General features: G+C 38.1%; 1 protein-coding gene across 9 annotated transcripts in view; it reads right to left on the minus strand.

The window, feature by feature from the left end:
• Nucleotides 1-22786, minus strand: part of SMARCC1 (SWI/SNF related BAF chromatin remodeling complex subunit C1) — a 187391-nt gene that overhangs the window by 56930 nt on the left and 107675 nt on the right. For all 9 annotated transcript variants that reach the window (XM_078350733.1, XM_035275228.3, XM_035275230.3 and 6 more), the window contains 2 exons: nt 17159-17417; nt 16279-16440 (listed from right to left, as the gene is read on the minus strand). In XM_078350733.1, coding sequence (XP_078206859.1) covers nt 16279-16440; nt 17159-17417 — 421 coding nt within the window. The remainder of the gene's footprint in view (nt 1-16278; nt 16441-17158; nt 17418-22786) is intronic.

Raw genomic sequence — 22786 nt, forward strand, 5'->3', positions numbered from 1 at the left:
TACATGCACTGAAAAGTGTCTGATAAAACTCAATATTATCCATTATAAGCTCCTGGAAAACGAAGGCTACAAGGAATGTTCCTGATCTCCAAAAGCCTATTCTCAAAAATCCTACAACAAATATCATTCTGCACTGAGAGATGCCAACAGTATTCTCTTTATAAAATAAAGAGCAAGACAAGAATACCAATATTACTGTTTCCCTTCAATACTGTCACACAGGCCAAAGCCAACACAGTCAATTAAGAAAAAGAAATTAGGCTGGCCGGAGTGGCTCATGCCTGTAAGCCCAGCACTTCAGGAGGCCAAGGTGAGTGAGAATCACTTGAGTCAAGGAGTTAGAGACCAGCCTGGGCAACAATGCGAAACCTTATGTCTACAAAGTATACAGAAACTAGCCCGACGTGATGATGAGGACCTGTAGTCTCTACTACTCAGGAAGCTAAGCGAGGAAGATTGCCTTAGCCTGGGAGGTCAAGGCTGAAGTGAGCTAAGACCTTGTCACTGTACTCCAGCCTGGACAACAGAGTGATACCCTGTTTCAAAGGAAAAAAGAAGAAAATTAAAGGAAAGCTGAAAAGAAAATGGTTAAACTTTGCGGGGAGTAAAACTGTCTAAAAACAAAAATATGCAGAAAACTTATTAGAAATAATGACAAGGTTTAGGAAGGCAGTGAGCTATAAAATTACCATATAAAACCAACTGCATTTTGATATGTTAACAACCAAAAAAATTCTAGATAGACACGTGAAGAAATAAAACTTGAATATCTTAAGACACAAAAAGCACTTAGGATAAAAGATAAACAACACTTTAAAAAAATTACTTTTATATATTTTTTAAGAGAAATGTTCTCCCTCGGTAATGCAGGTTGGAGTGCAGTGGCAAGATCATAGCTCACTGCAGCCTCCATCCCCTGGGCTCAACTGATCCACCCACCTCAGCCTCTTGAGTAGCCGGAATTACAGACGTGCACCACTGTGTCTGGCTAGTTTTATTTTCTGATAGAGATGGAGGTTTCGCTATGATGCACAGGCTGGTCTTAACTCCTAGCCCTAAGTGATCCAACCACTTCTGCCTCCCAAAGTGCTGGGACTGCAGGTGCAAGCTATTGCATCCATCCTTGAAATGTATAACTATTAAAATCAAGGACTTCTCCTCTCCATTAAAAGACTCCAAAAGAAAAGAAACGAGTAACCAAATGGAAGAAAACATGTAGTATAGTAACTTGTAAAAGATTAGTACATAAGATCTAATCTATAAAGAAAAAGACAAATATTATACAAAAGTAAGCAAGTCAGGAATAATTGCTTTACAAAAGTACATACGACCAAAAAATATAAGAAAAGATATAAGGTTTGGCCCAGTGCAGTGGCTCAGATCTATAATCCCAGCACTTTCAGAGGCCAAGGTGGGTAGATTACCTGAGGTCACAAGTTCAAGACCAGTCTGGCCAACACGGTAAAACCCCATCTCTACCAAAAATACAAAAATTAGCCAGGTGTGGTAGTATACACCATTAATCCCAGCTACTCAGTAGGCTGAGACAGGAGAATGGCTTGAACCCAGGAGGCAGAGGTTGTAGTGTACTACTGAGATCACGCCACTGCACCCCAGCCTAGATGGCAGGATTTTGCGACTCTGTCTCAAAAAAAAAAAAAAGATATGTAATATAAGATCAAAATGAAATGTCATTTTACGCCTGCTAGATCAACAGAGTCTAACACCAGGAAGCACTGGATCCAGTGTTGCTGCCTGAAATGTAAAATAGTACACACACTTTGGGGAAAAAACTGAAATTTCCAGGCTAGGTGTGGTAGCTCAAGCTTATAATCCCAGCAGTTTGGGAGGCCGAGGCAAGAGGATCGACTTAAGACCAGGAGTTTGAGACTAGCCTAGGCAACGTAGTGAGACTCCATCTCTATCAAAAAACAAACCAAAAAAAAAAAAGCCAATCAGCCAGGCATGATGGGGCACACCTAATAGTCCCAGCTGCTTCAGGAGGACTGCTAAGCCTGGGAAGTCAAGGCTGCAGAGAGCTGTGATCACATCACTGTACTTCAGTTTGGGTGACAGAGTGAGGCCCTATCTGAAAGCAAGCAAGCAAACAAACAAAAACTTGAATTTCCTAAAATGTTGTTACCCATAGAACCAGTCTACAACGAAATAAGGAGTTGAGCAAGAAGTGTTCAAAGATCAATATTCAAGTATGTTCAATATTCTTCCTTCACTGACAAATTCATTTGACGAAAAAGTGACGAATGATACAGACAGCAAGCTTAGTGATGCAAGCTCCTTATCCTGACGTGTCGGCTGGTCAACCAACCATACTTTGAGTAGCACTGCATCTAAGAGAAATCCTGTATGTGTACTGTGAGGTGTACACAAGACAGTACATATATGTGTAACACAGAAACCACAGGATACAATCCAAACTGCCTATTCAATAATAGAATGGATAATTATACTGGATTAGAATCACACACAAGAGGATTTCACAGTAGTGAAAATAAATGGCTACATGGATAATGTAGCCATGTGAATACATCTAAAAAACATGAAGTGAACAAAAGAGAAAAAAGCAAGTCTGAACATACCATGTTTTATAAACCTTAAAAACAAACAAAATTACATGTCACATAGTGCTTAAGTACATTTATGTTTGTGATCAAAGTTATTTTCACGGTATTTAGAATGATTTAAAATTCAAGATGCCTGGGGCTGGGAAAGGGAAAGTGAAAGATATGGGAGGAACAGACTGATTCAATTATTGGTAATATTCTAATTCTTACTTCAAATGAAATCCATAACCTCCGTTAAGACACACTGTAATATAATAAAGAGAGCTGAACAAAAAACTAATCAACTAAATGCAGAGAGGGTTACAAAAAAGCCCCAAATGCAAGGCATGGGTGGTTCACACCTATAATCCCAGCACTTTGGAAGGCTGATACGGAAGGACTGAGGCCAGCAATCCAAGACCAGCCAAGGCAATAAAGTGAGACTTCGTCTCCACAAAAAAAAAAAAAAAAAAAAATTAAAAATTAGCTGGGTATGGCGATGCATACCTGTGGTCCTGGCTCCCTGAGAGGCTGCGGAGAAAGGACTGCTTGAGCCCAGAAGTCCAGGGCTACAGTGAGCAATCAACTCCAATGCTCTCCAGCTGGGGTGACAGAGGAAGACCTTATCTCTACACAAATAAAAATTAAGGCTGGGCGCAGTGGCTCATGCCTATAATGCCAGTAATTTGGGAGGCAGAGGCAGGAAGACAGCTTGAGGCCAAGAGTTCCAGACCAACCTGGTCAATATAGTAAAAGCCCATCTCTACACAGAAAAAAATTAAAAAAAAAAAAAAAATTAGCTGAGCATAGTGGTACACACCTGTAGTCCCAGGTACCTGAGAGGCTGAAGAAGAAGGATCACTTGAGCCCAGGTACTTGAGGCTGCAATGAGCTATGATCATACCTCTGCACTCCCTCCTGGGTGACAGAATAAGACATGGTTTCAAAATAATATGATGCAGTCTCACTCTATCACCCAGGCTGGAGTGCAGAGGCATACTCCCAGCTTAATGCCTCCCAGGTTCAACCGATTCTTCTGCCTTAGCCTCCCGAGTAGCTGGGATTACAAGTGTCTGCCACCACGCCTGGTTAATTTATGTATTTTTAGTAGAGATGGGGTTTCACCATGTTGGCCAGGGTGATCTCAAACTCCTGACCTCAAGTGATCTGCCAACCCTGGCTTCCCAAAGTGATGGGATTACAGGCATGAACCACTGAGCCTGGCCAAAAATAACTTTTAAAAAAAATAATAATTTAAAATGGTTGGTTTTATGCAAATAGGAAACAAGGAAGGAAAACTAATTTCTGTATTTCTCAGTGTCTTTATTAACTCTATCATCCTCTTGGTATTCCATGAAATGGCAACCCAATCTTGATTTCCCACCATCCAATGGCAATTAGTCAATAATCCTATCAACTCTATCAATGAAAATATCTCAGGCTGGGCATGGTGGTTCACTAGAGCCTAGGAGTTCGAGAACAGCCTGGGCAACAAAGTGAGACCCTGTCTCTACAAAAAAATCAGCTGGGGCTGGGTACAAAACCTTGTAATCCCAGCACTTTGGGAGGCTGAGGAAGGCAGATCATGAGGTCAGGAGATCAAGACCATCCTGGTTAACATGGTAAAACCACATCTCTATTAAATATACAAAAAATTAGCCAGAAATGGTGGCAGGCACCTGTAATCCCAGCTGCTCAGGAGGCTGAAGCAGGAGAATTGCTTGAACCCAGGAGGCAGAGATTGCAGTGAGCTGAGATTGTGCCACTGCACTCCAGTGTGGGCAACAAAGCAAGACTCCTTCTCAAAAAAAAAAAAAAAAAAAAAAAAAAAATAGATGGGCATGGTAGCACATGCCTATAGTACCAGCTACACAAGAGGCTGAGACAGAAGGTTGCTTGATCTCAGTGGAGCCTGCACTAAGCTGTGTTCATACCACTGCACTTTAGCCTGGGTGACAGAGCAAGACCCTGTCTCAAAAAAAGAAAAAAAACATTCAAATATGCAACCCCACATTGAATATGAGCAGACATAAGATGAATATAAAGGTTCAACCTTCTTAAAATGAATAAAATTCAAGTTAAATAAAACTAAAACTAAAACAAAATTGACAGTAGTCCTAGGCTACCTGGGAGGCTGAGAAGGTGGGAGGATGGTTTGGGCCTAGGAGTTTGAGGCAATGATTGTGCCACTGCCCTCCACATTGGGTAACAGAATAAGACCTTGTTTACTAAAAACAAACAAAATTCCCAAACTTCATATTATTTTTAAAATTTCTTTCTAATCCCATGACAGATTATGTACAAATTACTTGTAGATAAATATGCATTAAGTCACCTTAGCTGAGTCGGCTTAGAGACTGAGTAAGCATACTGTGGGAGAAATGCAATATGATTTCTTTTCTTGCAAAGATATCTGCTTTTGAAATGACTACCCACCATCTGTAGGTCATTTTGAAATGACTACCCACCACATGCCAAAAGGATGACACACCTACTTTCTGTATTGGTAAGGCAAGCCAAGTTTGATATCAACTCTTTAATTAGCTATGATTCCAAGATGAAAAGTTACATAATATTAGTATTTATTTATATGATAGTGGTACAGTTAGAGACAGACTCTATAAGTGGAGAAATACAGAGACAATGCTCAGGCATTTGTTTTTGTTTTTTAAGATAGTGTACAACCCTGCTGCTCAGGTCCACCTGGCTCAGACTTTTAAGGCAATGTCTGTTAAGAATTTAATGGTAGGACCAAGTGGGGTAGCTCACACTTGTAACCCCAGCACTTTGGGAGGCCAAGGTGTGAGGATCACTTGAGCCCCAGGAGTTCAAAAACAGCCTGGGCAACAGAGCAGGACCCTGTCTTTAAAAAACATAAAGAATTTAATTGTATGTTGTGCATTTCTCAAAACGCTATGTGGAAGAGTATGTAAAGCAATTTCTGGCTGGATATGGTAGCTCATAAATTCCAACACTTGGGGCAGCCGAGGCCAGCGGATCACGAAGTCAGGAGTTAAAGACTAGCCTGGCTAACATGGTGAAACCCCATCTCTATTAAAAAATACAAAAATTAGCTGGACATGGTGGTACATTTCTGTAATCCCAGCTACTCAGGAGGCTGAGGCAGGAGAATTGCTTGAACTCAAACTCAGGAGGCAGAGGTTGCAGTGAGCTGAGATCACGCCACTGCACTCCAGACTGGGCTACAGAGTGAGACTCTGTCTCAAAAAAAAAAAAAAGAAAGAAAGAAAGAAAGAAAGAAAGAAAGTTCTATTCTACGAAATATATTTTTAAAAATCTGCTATTAGATGTCATCTTGAAAAAAGAAAAAACTTCTCTTTGGTCTAAATCATAAAACAATAGGAGGTCACACCCTCTTCATTTATCTCATGTCATTTTGTTGGTATTGATAAAGGAGCAGGTTAAAAATCCTTCCCCACAAATGTGTAATCTATCCCGTCTGCAGAGTTAAAGAGGATTAAACAACTTAAACAAGAAGGCATATAACTTAAACTAGTGGGTCATGCGCCAACGGCATTCTAGTAATAATATGATTAGCAAAAATAGCATGATGTCTAGTAACTATTTCCTAATGGGCTGAAGGACACTCTAGATGCTGCACGATACACAATGAAATGATCAGTCAGACAGTGAAAAGAATGTACAGTCATGAGTTCTTTCAAAAGTTCCTCAGTCTTGATTTATATTACAGATGGTACCTGATATAATGATTTGACTTATGGTATTTCAACTTTACAATGATGCAAAAGCAGTATGCATTCAACTGAAACCATAATCTGAATACCCACACAATCATTCTGCTTTTCATTTTTGATGTAGTATTCAATAAATTACAGGAGATATTCAATACTTTAGTAAGCTTTGTGTTACATGATTTTGACCAACTGTAGGCTAATGTAGATGTTCTGAGCATGTTTAAGGTAGGCTAGGCTAAGTTATGTTTGATAGGTGTATTAAAAGCATTTCAAATAATTTCAATTTATAAAGGGTTTAGTAGAATGTAACCCCACTGAAAGCCAAGAACCATCTGTATAGTAAATATCAACAAAGTCCACATAAATTGAAGCATTTGGGATTCTCCTAGATATTTTTTAAGTGTATAAAGGAGTCCTGAAACCAAAAACTTTGAGAATGTACAGTTTCATAGATTCTGTCTTGTCAATGAAAAACAGAATGAAGCACATATGGTAGGAACCCAGTCAATACTTCCATGAGACTGATCACGTCATTCCCTGTATTTAACTGCAAGGGTTCCATAAAGCCAGCAATACAGACACCAAGCTCACAACCATTAGCATCACAATCCCTATAACCTAGCTACGACCTATCTTTGTAGGCTATTCTTTCCACGTCCTTATTTGAACTTTGTTTTGTGGCCAATCTAATTTATTCCCCATCCTCTGAATAACTTTCCACTTCTGTTTCTGCGACTTCATTCACATTGTTCTACAGAACTGAATACTTCCTTGAATCTGTTCAGTGACATTCTTTAATTTTTTTTATTTTTTATTTTTTTGGAGACGGAGTCTCACTCTGTTGCCCAGGCTGGAGTACACTGGAGTGACCGCGGCTCACTGCAGCCTTCGCCTCCTGGGTTCAAGTGATTCTTGTGCCTCAGATTCCCAAGCTGCTGAGATTACAGGGATGCGCCACCACACCCAGCTAATTTTTGTATTTTTAGTAGAGACAGGATTTCACTATGTTGCCCAGGCTGGTCTTAAACTCCTGACCTCAGATAATCTGTCGACCTCAGATGATCTGTCTGCCTCAGCCTCCAAAAGTGCTGGGATTACAGGCATGAGCCACCATGCCCAGCCTTCTAAACCTCTTTTTCTACGTTCAGCTCAAATACTACTTTTTTTGTGAAGCATTCCTTCATCAAAAATTACATGTCCCTTTGTAAGAATTCACTTTTTAATTTTTTTAAGAGACAGAGTCTTGTTCTTTCACCCAGGCTGCAGTACAGAGACACACTTAGACCTCGCTACAGCTTCTAACTTCTGAGCTCAAGCGATCCTCCAGTCTCTGCCTCCCAAGTAGCTGGGACGACAGGTGTGCATCCCAGTATCTGGCTGGCTTTTTTTCTTTTTTGTAGAGATGAGTTCTCACTATAATATGTTGCCCAGACTAGTCTCAAACTCCTGAGCTCAAGCGATTCTGCCACCTTGGCTTCCCAAAATTGGGGGATTACAGTCGTAAGCCACCATACCTGGCTCCTGTGTGATGATAATTCTTACAGCTCTTCCTATGTAGAGTCCTCCTTGAACAAACAATACTATACTTCATTCTATTGCCACCCCCCAAATGCTGAAACTTTTTTTTTCATGTATGTGTAGCACAAAAGAATAGCCTCAATTAGTAGAGATTATTAAATGTACGTCACATGACATGACTTGCCCATAGCAAGAGGTATATATCAAATATTCAGATTGCCTGATTTGAAGAAACAATTTCCTAAAGGTAGACAGTTAAATTTTATAATGAAAGCCAATTTCTTCCTGAAAATATACATTCTACTACCTAATAAATATGAGCCATTAGAAAAGTCACATAACTCCTGGTCAGTCCTTAGAAATTAAATGTTCAATTATGAGCTACTCAAAAGTTTGTGTCTGTATTTCAATATGTTTTTAAATATATTTGAAAGAGGCTTTTAAATATAAAAAAGAAAGAGAAGCCCATTCTACATGATGTAAGTCTGATGATCAAATATGGTTTCACATTTTTCTTACATGCACTGGCCTAGGGTATTTTCACACATAGTGCTTTAGAAGTGCCTGACTTAAAAAATAATGTTATGGAAATCCTCATGGTGAGAAGAGTGAGGCTATGTATAAGACATGAATCGTATCTGAGGCGAAAATTCTAACAGTCATTTCTGGGCTATATGTTTTTAGACAGTTACTTAAGTATTATTTATTGTTAGGATTATCTTAATCTCATAATGGTCTAGGCTAGAGACTAGTCTTTAACCTTCTTAAAAACTAGGAATGATTAGTTGGATTCTTTCACACAGAGCAGTGACAACTGGCTCAAGATATACTCATGGGAAACCTATATTCCACATATTGTTAAGGAGCTCAGTAGACAATCTACTGATTGACATATTAAAAAGAAAAGAAAAAAACTCTGATTATTCTATTTGTGATTAAATTTCACCAAAAGCCATCAACCTGTAAGAGAAAACACTTCAATTAACTTATTCCCTCAAAAATCTGTCTAAACTAGAATTGATATGCAGACAGTAAATCCACTCAGTAGCAACAGAAATGAAACTAATACTTAAGATCAGGAATTATAAATGAGGGTTACAATAATAGGTTTTTGACAGACCCTTGACTAGCCCTTGAATGTGCAAGTACATTCCAACTCTCTTGACAGAAAGGGCTGGTGTCCTACAAAGGGACTAAGATTCATTGTATTATATAACTGATATAGGAAAATGTCCTTATCTTTAGGAAACACAAGGTGGACCATTTAGGGTACACAGAAGGATCATGTCTTCAACTTACGTTGAAATATTTCAAGAAAAAGAAAATAATAAAAAACATTTACTTAGATAGCTAAATACGGAAAACCTGAACCTAACTGGTAGGTATACAAGATTTCACTATGCTATCCTAGCAATCTATCAAAATGTTTGCTTTAAGTAAACAAGGTATCAGATAGGTAAAAAAAAATTTTACCTGTAATCCTAGTAAAACATAAGCAGAAAATGTGGTCTTTACGTTGAGTGGGGTAGCTCATGTCTGTAATCTCAGCACTTTGAGAGGCTGAGATGTGATGATAGCTTCAGCTCAGGAGTTTGAGACTAGTCTATGCAACATATTGAGACCCTCTCTCTACAATAACTGAAATAATTATCCAGGGATGGTGGTGCACACCTGTAGTACTAGCAGAAGTGGAAGGATCACTTGAGCCCAGGAGGGCAAGGCTGTAGTGAGTCATGATCATGCCACTGTATCAAGCCTGAGTGACATGGCAAGTCTCCGTCTCTTAAAAAAATAAACAAATACATAAAAATTTAATAAAAGTCTTAATAGAGCTTTTTAATAAAAGCCTAGTGATGCAGTGAAGAAAATTTTCTTTGATAATCAAATATATGTTATCTGAAAAATAAATCAATTTAACAACTTCTATATGGGGTATATTCTCAATCGAACAGAGTTAAGACTTTAAAAACTAAAGGTCAGACTCAGGCCAGGAATGTAGCACATGCCTGTAATCTCAGCACTTTGGGAGGCCAAGGCAGGCAGACTGCTGGAGTCCAGGGGTTGGAGACCAGACTAAGCAACATGGCAAACCCAGTCTCTATTTTAAAAACAAATCAAGGTGTGGTGGTGCACCCCTGTGGTCTCAGCTATTCTGGAGGCTGAAGTGGAAGAGCCCAGGAGGCAGAGGTTGCAGTGAACCAAGATCGTGCCACTGTACTCCAACCTAGGCAACGGAGTGAGATCCTGTCTCAAACATATATGTCAGACTCTGACACTCTTTTGTTCAAACTGCTTTACTTGCTCCACTTCGCATAAAGTAAACATTCAGATTTTGCAACAGCCCACAAATTAACATCTCATATGACCTCCCCTCTCCCACCAATTGAGCTGTCATAATTGTACATGAGCCTCCTTGCTGTTCATTAAGTATGCCAGGTAACTCCTGCCCAGGGGGCTTTACACTGGCTTCTCCCAATGCCAGAAACAGTCTTACATTGGTTGTCTAGACAGCACTCTTGCCCACTTTATTTACATCTTTGCTCAAATGTCATTTTCTCAATGAGACTTCCCCTGATCATTGAAAATTGTAATTCCCACACTTCACACTTATCTTTGCAACCCTGCTTTGCTTTTCACCATAGCATATCAGCCAACACACTCTTCATATATAATTAAATTAAATCAAATATATACATACTGTTTAACTTATCTGATTAGATTGCTGTCCATCTTATACTCTACAAATATAAAGGGCAGAAATTTTGGTTTACTTTGTTTAACAGTACCCTAGCATCTAGAACACAAAGAAATGATGTGCTAATATGATATATTTACAGTTTTTTGTGTGTGTATGATTATGTCCAAGAAAGCTTCTTTGGCACAGGCTCATGCACTCAATGACACTGACTGAATTTTGGTGTAAGGTTTTTGGTTTTTATTTGAGACAGGGTCTTGCTTAGTCACCCAGGCTGGAGTGCAATGGTGTGTATCACAGCTCACTGTAGTCTCAAACAATTCTGGGGCTCAAGTGGTCCTCTCACCTTGGCCTCCTGAGTAGGTAGGACTATTGGTTTGTACCACCATACCCAGCTAATTTTTTTATTTCTATTTTTCATGGAGATGGTGTCTTGCTATGTTGACTAGGCTGGTCTCAAAATCCTGGCCTCAAACAATCCTCCTGCCTGCCAAAGTGTTGGGATTACAAGCATAAGCCACAGCACGCAGCCTTCTTTGGGTTTTGTTGGCATTCAGTGGCATATATAGGAAATCAACCACAGCTGCACTGTCTGATGCATTTGTCTATTTCAGGAGACAGGTATTAAGTTCTCAAGAGGGCCTGGGCTCTTTAGTATTATATTTCCCATAGTATCTAAGAACAGTATTTTGGAACTATTAGGCCTTTAAAGATGCTTGCTAAATGAATCAAAACCACACAGACATACCTACATATTTTACTTCTGGCAACCTGCTACAGTGAAGAGAAGCAGAGCTTTGGAATTAGAGATTTAGGTTAAATTTCTGGTTCAGATACAGACCTATGTAACCTCTCTATGCCTCAGTTTCCTTGCTTTTACAATTTAAAAAAGTTACTTCTGCCAAAGTATTCTCCTGAAAAGAAACTCAAATAGCCAATCAAAAATCCCTATACGAGGCCAGGCGTGGTGGGAGGCCGAGGCAGGTGGATCAGAAGGTCAAGAGATCAAGACCATCCTGGTCAACATGGTGAAACCCCATCTCCACTAAAAATAAAAAAATTAGCTGGGCATGGTGGTGCATGCCTGTAGTCCCAGCTACTCGAGAGGCTGAGGCAGGAGAATTGCTTGAACCCAGGAGGCGGAGGTTGTTGTGAGCTAAGATTATGCCATTGCACTCCAGCCTGGGTAACAAGAGCGAAACTCCGTCTCAAAAAAATATAAATAAATAAATCCCTATATGATGTGGACTAAATATGGGTACTCAAAGTATTGTTTGTATGCCTAGAATGGTCTAGTTAATGAAAAACAAAAAATATACAAATGTACAGAAAGCAATAGTTCTTGGTGAATAACCATAGTTTAAAAGATGGACTGAAGAAGACCCTTCTCACAAGCAAACACTCATTTCCTAAATAATTCCTATGGAAAATCACTTCAAATATGAATGTAAGAGGTGTTTGAGTGTTCATCCAGCTTTACTTTCATTTCACCAAATACATCATATATTTCTTCTCAAATCCAAATTCACAATGAAATGTTAAGATATGTTAATGACAGGAACCCAAAGTAAGTACTATATTTCATAAGAAAGCTTATTTTCCTTATTTAAAAAAAAAAAAGACCGGGTGCGGTGGCTCAGGCCTGTAATCGAGGAACTTTGGAGGCCAAGGCCGGTGGATCACCTGAGGTCAGGAGTTCAAGACCAGCCTGACCAACATGGTGAAACCCTGTGTTATTAAAAAAAAAGGAAGCAAGCTTTTTTCCCTGTAGCATAATTTTACCATAGTTAATACCTATGTGTACACATGTGTAACACAGTAAATTAAGTTACAGTATTTTACCACAGTTAATATCTATGTATACACAAGTGTAACACAGTAAATTATCACAATAAACAGTACCATGAACCCAACCACCCAAGTACACTATTACCTTGTTACATAAAATCCTGTATCACTCTGTTTCAAATCAGTCCTCTATGCAATAAGGCAGTATTTTGCTACAAAAAACATAAGCGATATAGACTGTTGACTTTCTACTACAATTTTGGTGAACCAATTCCCAGAAGAGAAACATATGCTGCTTCTCAATTTATTCCATTTGTGAGAATCCAATATAAATCATGTTATCTATAATAGTCCAGGATAAGTTACAAAGACCCATTCTCAACTCATCCAAAATATTCATATTATGGTCTGTTTTTCTACACTTACTGTAACAGGACCCAAATTCTGTTGCTGCAATTAGTGAGTACAGAACACACTTGAAAGAGGTTAACTGGGAGGCTACTTCCAGAAACCGTGAATGAATTTTACTGTTCACGCCACTCAAAGTTCCGCCCTTATACTCTCATGTGCCTCCTGTAGCACTCCAAGCTCTGCATGCTACACAAACCATAAATTCACTAATGAATCAGGAGAATCCAACCCCACAAGAACCAACATTGCTAGATACTTCAGTCTTGTTTCAAACCCCACTGAACTAGAAATGGCTAAATTTGCAACCTATTTCATAGCCACTAATGCTCTATGGTATCATCTACCAAAACATGTTTTCAAAACATACATGTAAGAACACATCCCTCCTTTGGCAAAGTATGCAACTCTCAATGAATCATATAAGAAGACTTTGCCAATGCTTTTTTCAATTCCATAACCATAAAGAACCAGAAGACCTTACAAATGAACCAGAAACAAAAACATTTAGGAAATTATGACCCAGGTTGCATTAGCCCCAGGATTTTCCTGCCTATGCTGGGCACTGTTTGGTGGTACAGAACCAACAAAGAAGAACAGAGATATGATTTGGCCTGCTGATTTCAGTCTCTATCTAAGAAAAAGAAAATAAGTTAATTTTCAAACTAAGAATTACTGTAGATACTCTCAAATTGCTTTTTAAATCAAATAGTTGGTACTCTAGATGTAACCAATGTTAAGAACAGTTAGAATAATTTGCATAGAGGGCTGGGATCTTTTTTGTGCTATTATAAATGCATAACTGATCTGGCTGTGAACCGAATCTCTGGTCAGGAAAAAAAAAAAGAAAAAAGAAAGGAAAAAGCATATCTGAAACTAGGTGGCTTATAAAGAAAAAGGGTTTATTTAGCTCATAGTTCTGCTAACTGACAAGTTCAAGGGCATGGCAATGATAAACCCTAGCAAAAGATTTTGTTCTGAGTCATAACATGGCATAGAAAGTCAAAGGAGAAGCACAGGTATAAAGAAGAAAAATCTGAGGAGGGTCCTGAAATTACGACCCACTCTGAGGGGAATGAATCCATCACTGGGAGAACAAATCCAATCCCCCAAGAGTGAGAGTGAAAACCCATTCACTATTACAAGAATAGCACCAAGCCATTCATGAAGGATCCGCCTCCACAACTCGAACACGTCTCAACACCATTGCATTGGGGATCAAAGTTCAACATAAGTTTGGTGAGGACAAACAAACCATATCCAAATGACAGCAGCAGGGATGAGAGGCTTGGCTTCATTAATCTGAAAAGGTTTCCATATCAGCAAAATGAGATAGGTAGATTGGCACTTAATTCAAACAAAGTAGACAGAGCAGGAGTAGGCCCTATGCAAACTCATAAAAATGGTAAGATTTTAGGCTTGAGAATACCTCACTGATATCCAACTGTCCATAGATTTGCCTCTTCAGGACGTTGCTTATAAATGCAATCATATAACATACTGGCTATTTTCACTGGCTTTTCACTTAGCAAATGTTTCCAATTTAATCCATGATATGACATATGTCAATATTTCATTCTTCTTTATTGCCAAGTAATATTCCATTGTATGGATATACCACATTTTGCTTATCACACATAGGATGATGTACATTTCAGTTGCTTCCCCTTTTTGTTGTTATAAATTTTTTGCCAACAAATTAGATAATCTAAACGAAATGAGCAAATTCCTATAAAGACACAAACTACCAAAACTGACTTATTAAGAAATGTTTAAATTTCAGTAGAATTATAAGTTAAGAGACAAAATCAGTAATCAAGAAAGAAAAGCCCAGAACTCTGTGGCTCCACAGGTGAATATTACCAAACATTTAAAGAATTAACTCCAATGCTTCTCAAACTTCTAAAAAAAAACAGAACAAATCCTAACTAATTCTTTGAGGTTGGTATTACTGTAACACCAAAACTAGACAAATGTATCACAGAAAAAAACTACAAGCAATATCCCTGATGAATACAGATGCAAAAATGTTCAACAAAATACTAGCAAACCAAATCTGATACCATGTTAAATTGATTATTTACAAAGGCCAAGTCAAATTTATTAAAATAAAAACAAAATAAATCCAATAAACAAAAAGGGACGGTGGTTGAACATGTGAGAATCAATTACAGAATAAACTAAAGCTTTGGACTATGGTTGATGATGATGTGTTAAAGTAGGTTTATCAGCTATAACAAATGTACTCTCTGGTGTTGGATATATTGATAAGTGGGGAAAACTGCATGTGGGAGGTTGTCAGGTGGTATACAGAAACTCTGTAATGTCTACTAAATTTTCCTATGAACCTAAAACTGCTCTAAAACATAAAGTCTACTAAGAAAAAAAGTGGGGGGGGGGGGCAAGAATCTGAGTAGGTATTTCTGAAAGAAGATACACAAATGGCCAATAAACACATGATATTCAAGATCATTCGTCATCAATGCAAATAAAAACCCCAACATCAAACCACTAATTGGCTATTAAGGTAAAAATAGAGAAAACAAGTATTGACAGGAATGTGAAGAACTTACGCATACATTATGGGTAGGAACCTAAATTGGTACAGCCACCATGAAAAACAGGGTGGCAGTTTCTCAAAAAGGTAAACAGAATTACCATGTAACTAAGCAATTCAACCCCTAGGTATATATACCCAACCAAAAGAAGTGAAATCCCTCTGTTCACAAAAAAGCTTGTTCACAAGCATTCACAGCAACATTTTTCATAGTAGTGTAAAAGTATAAACAATAAAAAATGTCCATAAACTGATAAATATAATTGGGTATATCCACCCAAAGAAAGATTCATCACTGACAAGAATGAGGTATGGATGCATGCTACAACATGGATAAACCTGAAAACATATGCTAAGTCAAAGAAGTAGACACAAAAGGCCACATATTATATGATTCTGTTTATATTAAATGTCCAGAATAGGCAAACCCATAGAGACAGAAAGCAGATTGTTAGTGGTTACCACTGAAGAGCAGAAGAGACAGGGAGCAACTGCTTAAGAAGTATGTGATTTCCTTTTGGGGTGATAAAAATGTTCTGGAATTAGATAGTGGTAATAGACACACAGCATTGTAAATATACTAGAAGCTACTAGATTATATACTTTTAAGCAGTTAAGATGATGAATTTTATGTTACAGTAATGTTTCCTCAGCTAAAAAGAAAACCGAAACAAATTTAAATTCACTCAGCAACATATTAACATGATCATAAGTCCTTTCAGTATTCCTTTTTTTCACCTATAGTTCCATGCATCTTTCAGGATTCTTATATCTGTCTATTCAAAACCTAGATCTATAAACAGCAAGCAGATAATTTACAACTGCAATACCATTAACAGTTACAAGACAAATTTTTAGTTCTAGCTACTAAAAGAAACAAACAAGAGGGAAAAAAAAGCCATGTAATAATCTTAAAAGACAAGCTTATACTGATCACTGTACTCACTTTTAAGTGCAAGTAAACCCAATTATTTAAGTAAGCTGACAGAATACAAACATAAATTAACCCTGTCCTGGAAAGCAGCAGTGACTCACCAAGCTTCTCTGGCTCATCGGGCCCTGTGCCCGCAATGCAGCTGCTCTCTAGGCCGTAGGTGGGATCCACTTTCCCAGAGGCTCGTGCTGCTTCTTGTACTTTCTTGACATGAGCTTCAACCAATTCCAGTGGTACCTCCTCCCGGACCCGAGAAAATTCCTCTGGTTCAAGAATAAAAATAGAACAGCAATCTAATTTTGCAGAAAAATTTGTTTCAATGTAAAACCGCCACCAGAAAACACAACACAATATTATTGTCTTAGGTGTAGCAACCTCTCCAGGCTCTCAGTCCCTCTATACCAGCGATATGAGAGAACTAAATGAGATAAAAATAGACAATAATAAAATTCTATGACTCTCGATTTTATCCTACACATCACACAGTGCCTTGAAATAAAAGATACCTTTCAACTTATACGAACAATAATGAAAATTGCTGTCCATATTTAACTTTGCTTACTAGATTAATAAATCACAGAAACAAAAACAACAAGAACTAAACATCTATAAAACCAAGAAAGAGTTCCATGATGTGAGAAAGTTCTAGTTATAATTAACATGTCATCGGTAAATATTAAATATTGCTAGTTATATCAAATTCTAAATTAATCACAAAATATACAATAAAAAAATCTCTTTATGGTACCCTCTACATACTGTTGGAATTTAAAAACAAAAACCTCTGTCCCTCCAATTCCTAAGGCTCTTAATTTTAAGGTGCATTATTTCCAAATACTTTTATAAAGAACATGGTAATATGGTACTTTTCATGGGTAATATCTGATTTTTGTTATTTATATTTTTAAAGAATGAATGTAACAGCTAATAATATTTAAATTCAGTTTTTCTGTTGAGGAGATGGTTTAGGGAAGTCCATACCTAAAGCCGCTTTTGCTGCAGCAGATGCCACGCGAGGGTCCACCACAGATGCCAAAAAAGCAACAGTACTCATGACTGGATTTCCTGACTGACTAAAGGGGACAGGCTGGTAGGCCAAAGGCCCAAGGGAAGCATCTGAATTCTCAAGGTATGGGTCCTCAATGGGAAGTCTCAAAAAGTGGAGGATACATTCATCCTGAGTACGACTTCCGACATGTTCTGACACTTTATTCCAATCGTCCTTGTACATCTCCAGGGCCTAAAATAGAAAAACCAGAAGCTTTCATGTCAGGTAACAAGAAAGTAATGTGTAGTATTACAAGTTTTTTATATAGCTGTTTCAAAAAAAATTAATGCAATATATTATACATAAGGAAACATATGTAAGGAAATATACATAAGGAAATGGCTTTCCTTATATTAGGTTTTCAATCAGGCGAGAAACAATAAATAAACGGCATGCATACTAGAAAGAAATAGTAGGCCAGGTGTGGTGGCTCAAATCTATAATCCAAGCACTTTGGGAGGTTGAGATGGGTGGATCACCTGAGGTCAGGAGTTCAGCAACATGGCCAACGACATGATGAAACCCCATCTCTACTAAAAATACAAAAATTAGCCAACACAGTGGTGCACGCCTGTAATCCCAGCTACTTGGGAGGTTGAGGTACAATAATCTCTTGAACCTGGGAGGCAGACGTGAACCAAGATCTTGTCACTGCACTCCAGTCTGGGCAATAAGAGCAAAAAGAAAAGAAAAAAAAAAAACACAGAAAGCAAGGGGGGGAGGGGAGGAGGGAGGTAAGGAAGCCGAGGGAGGGGAGGGGGAGAGGGAGGGGAGGGGAGGGGGAAGGGGAAGGGGAGGAAAGGCAGGGGAGGTGGGGAGGGAGAAAGACGGAGAGAGAGAAACAGAAAAACAGAGACAAGAGAGAAGAAAGAAAAAAGAAAAAGGGAAAGAAAGAAGTAAAACTTTTTAAAATACAGACATGACTGTTTATATAGATATTTCTAAGGAAGCTATTAAAAAAAAGTACTAAAACTAAATAGCTGAGCAAAGTCACAGGATAGAAGGACAACAGAAAAACTCAATTATATTTCCATATATAATAACAATGAACAATTTTAAACAGGAAGAAAAAAGTATTTAAAATAACCTAAAAGCTGGGTGTGGTGGCACACATCTATAGTCCCAGCTACTCAGGGAGCTGAGGTGAGAGAATCTCTCGAACCAAGGAGTTAAAGACCAGCCTGACAAACAGAGTAAGACCCTGTCTTAAACAGCATAATGAAATATTTAGGAATAAACATAACAAAGTATGTATATGAGCAACATGAGTAAAACATGAGAGAACTCAAAGATCTAAATAAGATAAAGATATATTGTGTTCATTCACTAGAAGTCTCAGTATTAAGATGTCAATTCTTTTCCAAGTTGAACTGCAACAAATTCAGTACAATCTCAAAGTCCAAGTAGGCTTCATTTTAGTAGAAATTGATAAATCTAAAAGGTATAAAGTACATATATTTCTAGTTTTATAAATCCTGAAACAAACAAACAAACAGAGTAAAATGAGTCTCCAAGGGAAAAACCGAAAGAATGGTAGAAAGAAAACCACATCTACATGGTGCTAAGAAAGTTGGGAATTAATTGGATAAAAAGAATTTATTTAGAGACCTGCTGAAGTTGCTACTCTAACACCCTTCTCTCCAGGGCCATGGTTTTCAATGAAGGGTAATTTTTGCCCCCTTGAGGACATGGCAATGTCTGCGGTTATTTTCGGTTGACCCAACTGGGGAAGTGCTACTGGTGTCTAGCAAGGAGAGGCTAGGTATGCTGTAAAACATACATGAATCCTCCACCCTAACAACAAAAAAATCTGGCCCAAATGTCGATATTGAATGCTCCAACTGAAAAGCCTTGTGCTAGAGCCTAATTTGCTCATCTACACTGTGAGATGAGTTTTCTATAACAATAGTTGTCTCTGTTTACTTTTCGGTTATTTTTCTTCAAAGGTTTTTGTTTTTAATTTTTAGAGACAGGGTCTCACAATATTACCCAGGATGGTCACAGAATCCTGAGCTCAAGCAATCCTCCCATCTCAGCCTCCTCAAGTGCTGAGATTACAGGTGTCAAACAGTGGACCTGGCCATCAATTAATTCTTAACTCTGGGTTTCAACTGCTGCTCAGGCTTTCATTTTTGCTAGAATGGTAGAGGATTTCTCAAAACCCAAGCCAGCAAATGGACTGACTCATTAAATCCCTTGAAAAACTAGGCTAATTCTGGGTTTCCTCTGGATATTCAGTGACCTCTGGATATTTGATAACCTTAGATAGTTTGAGAAGGAATTACTTTTTGAAAGACCCAGATTGTAAGAAAAAAGAAAAAAAAAATCTGTCTCACTAGGGTCCATGAAAGCAGAAATATAGCTACTGGGGCTGTATTACGTTTCTAACTATAAATAGGAACTTTCTAGATATGCTATATCATGCCCTTTTCCAATGAAGTTTTATTTTAAAAATATTTTTTTATGTTCCTTCAGCCAAGGAATAATAAAGTTCAGAAAGTTTTTTCCAGAATAGAGGTGGAGTTGGGGAACCTCTGAAATGCAAAATCTAAGCAAGAATCAGCATACAGCACAGCATAGAGCTGAGAATCAGTAAATGTCTGAGCCTGGGAACTGACAGTAGTGTTAATAAGAGAGGGAAATTAAAGAAATGTTTTGAAAAGAGAATAATATGGTAACGCACTGGCCAGGAAGGAGGATGATTCAATTAAAGTTTTTAATAAGTATCTTATATTACTACAAAACAGCTTCATTCTTCCTGCCATAAACCAGGTTAATTTTTTTTCTTTTTTAAGAGACAGGGTCTTGCTATGTTGCCCAGGCTGCTGTGCAATTCCTGGCCTCAAGTGATCCTTCCATCTTGGCCTCATAAATGGATTCTTGTAATTACCTTTCTATCCTTAATTTCATCCTTCTCCATGCTGCTAGAGTGAAATACATTTTACACAAAACACTCCTCCCTAAAACTATTTTATTATATGTCATTATCTTATGAAACTAAGCCAAACATGATCAGGACACTGCCTTCCTATGTCTTCTACCCTATTACCTACTTTTCATGTTTCAAGAATACACAGACCCCACTGGATCTATTCCTAGGTATTGTGCCTGTGAACCATTTGTTCTGCACGAGAAACATCCATGTTTTAGGACCAACACAGCTATACCATTCCCAGAAGGCTGTTCATTATGTCTTATCCACCTAGCCTATTTGCAAAGCAACTCCTTTGTACAGCTCTTGTGCTCTGAACATACCTCTAATCACAAAGTTGGGAAATCTGCATTCAAGCTTTGTGTTTTATCTGTCTCTGCCACCTTAGACCATGAATTCCTTAAAGGTACAGATTGTGTCCTACAGATCTCAACCTGCAGTGTCTGTCATAGTGTCTGAAGCACAATACCTAATAAAGTTAACTGAATTCAAACGACAGGAAACTGAACTAAACCAAGAAAGGAATCCGACTTTGCTATGGCTCTCAAATGTAAAAGGGCAGACTGGTATTTTTTATTTAATAACAACAACAACAAAAAGCTTTTCCTAAAGCAAGCTCGTCCAACCTGCAGCCCACAGCCCACATGTGGCCCAGGACGGCATTGAATGTGGCCCACAGAAATTCATAAACTTTCTTAAAACACTATGAAATTTGGAAGGGGATGTTTTTTTTAAAAGTTCATCAGCTGTTGTTAGTGTTAGCGTATTGTATGTGTGGCCAAAGACAATTCCTCCAATGTGGCCCAGGGAAGCCAAAAGATTGGACATCTCTGACCTTAAGAGAAGATTTTCAATGGAAGATTTACTACTCATCTAAGTATAGTTGGAAAGTACATAGAATGAAGTGTTTCCTGGGTTTCTTATCAAGAAAAAGTATGTAAAGTGCATGCACACTGTGAGGAACTCTTTCATGCTGTGTACTGAATATCTTCTAATGCTATAGTACCTATAATCTAGCTGGCATAAAAAATGAGAGAAACTCTTATAGTGATAGGTAAATGTTACTTACAAGTTTTATTTGCAGGTATAGCCTTTTATGTCTATTAATTATCTCAGGGAAAATAAAGAGCATGAGAAAGCAAAGCACACAAGACAAACACTGGAGTTAACAAGGGAGAATCAGTGAGTTCCCAAATTCAAGTCTTGTCACTTCCAAGCCCAGGAATAATTATCAATGACCAGGAAGAATACTGCAATCAGTTGCAAACTTAAAAGAAATTGTGAAGGCCGAGCATGGTGGCTCATGCCTGTAATCCCAGCACTTTGGGATGCCAAGGCAGGCAGATCACGAGGTCAAGAGATTTAGACCAAACTGGCCAACATGGTGAAACCCCATCTCTACTAAAAATACAAAAATTAGCCAGGGATGGTGGTGCACACCTGTACTCCTAGCTATTCGGGAGGCTGAGGCAAGAGAATCACTTGAACCCGGGAGGGGGCGGTTGCAGTGAGCTGAGATCACACCACTACACTCCAGCCTGGTGACGGAGTGAGACTCTGTCTCCAAAAATAAACAAACAAACAAACAAATAAATAAATAAAATGAAGTCAGATGAGTATTTTAAAATGGATTATAATAAAAGTCACTTTCTGTCTAATAAATGGATAAACCTGCTCGCGCCACTGCACTCCAGCCTGGCAACACAGCAAGACTCTGTCTCAAAGAAGAGAAAGAGAAAAAAAATTGTGGAATGAGCAGAGTGGCTCATGTGCATAATCCAAGCACTCTGCAAGGCTGAGGCAGGAAGATCACTACAGACCAGGAGTACAAGACCAGCCTGAAGATCGTAGCAAAACGTTGTCTCTATATTAAATAAATAATTACGTGCATACACATAGATATGCATGTTCATATAAATTAATTTGAAAAAAAAAATGTTGATCACCTCAATAACTATGGAATAGAGTGGCTCCATTACCTCTCTTTCATTCTGGTGCCCTGATTCTATCAACAGAATTTCAAACTTCCATAAAGACTGTTATGGCCTTTTGTAGCTACTTATTCTTTTTTGTTGTTGTGCTGTTTTGATTTGTTTTCACCTCAAACTTTAATTATACTTTATATGCCTACTCATTCTGATGACACATTTTCAAGTAGAAATTCCCCATACCTTTTTACAACTGAAGTCTTATTCAAACAAGCCATCATCATCTTGATCTCACACAGTAATTTCTTTTTAAAAAGTTAATATAAAACCTTACATTACATTATCTTTCATTTCTACCAATTAAAGATCTTTCTTTTTCAAACTGCATTCCTGCATCTATTGTATACAGTCTACTTTGGCTATTTCCAAAATTGAAGTGTTGTCTTCAACATTTGCAATATGATAACAAGGAGATGAACATGACCAGATATTAACCTTCAGCATTTACCCAAAAACTGTGCTTTGAAAAAAGACTTTATGAAACAAAGTGTTTTAAAAATCAAAGGGGGTGGTCTCAAGAATATGAGAAATATTTGGAATGTGCCTGTGTGCTGTATTTGTTTAATAAATAGTATGCCAGCCTGAGCAACATGAGCAGACAAAACCCCATCTCTATTTAAAAATACAAAAAAAAAAAAACT

This window comes from Callithrix jacchus, chromosome 15 (genome assembly GCF_049354715.1).
Source record: "Callithrix jacchus isolate 240 chromosome 15, calJac240_pri, whole genome shotgun sequence".
Taxonomy (NCBI): domain Eukaryota; kingdom Metazoa; phylum Chordata; class Mammalia; order Primates; family Cebidae; genus Callithrix; species Callithrix jacchus.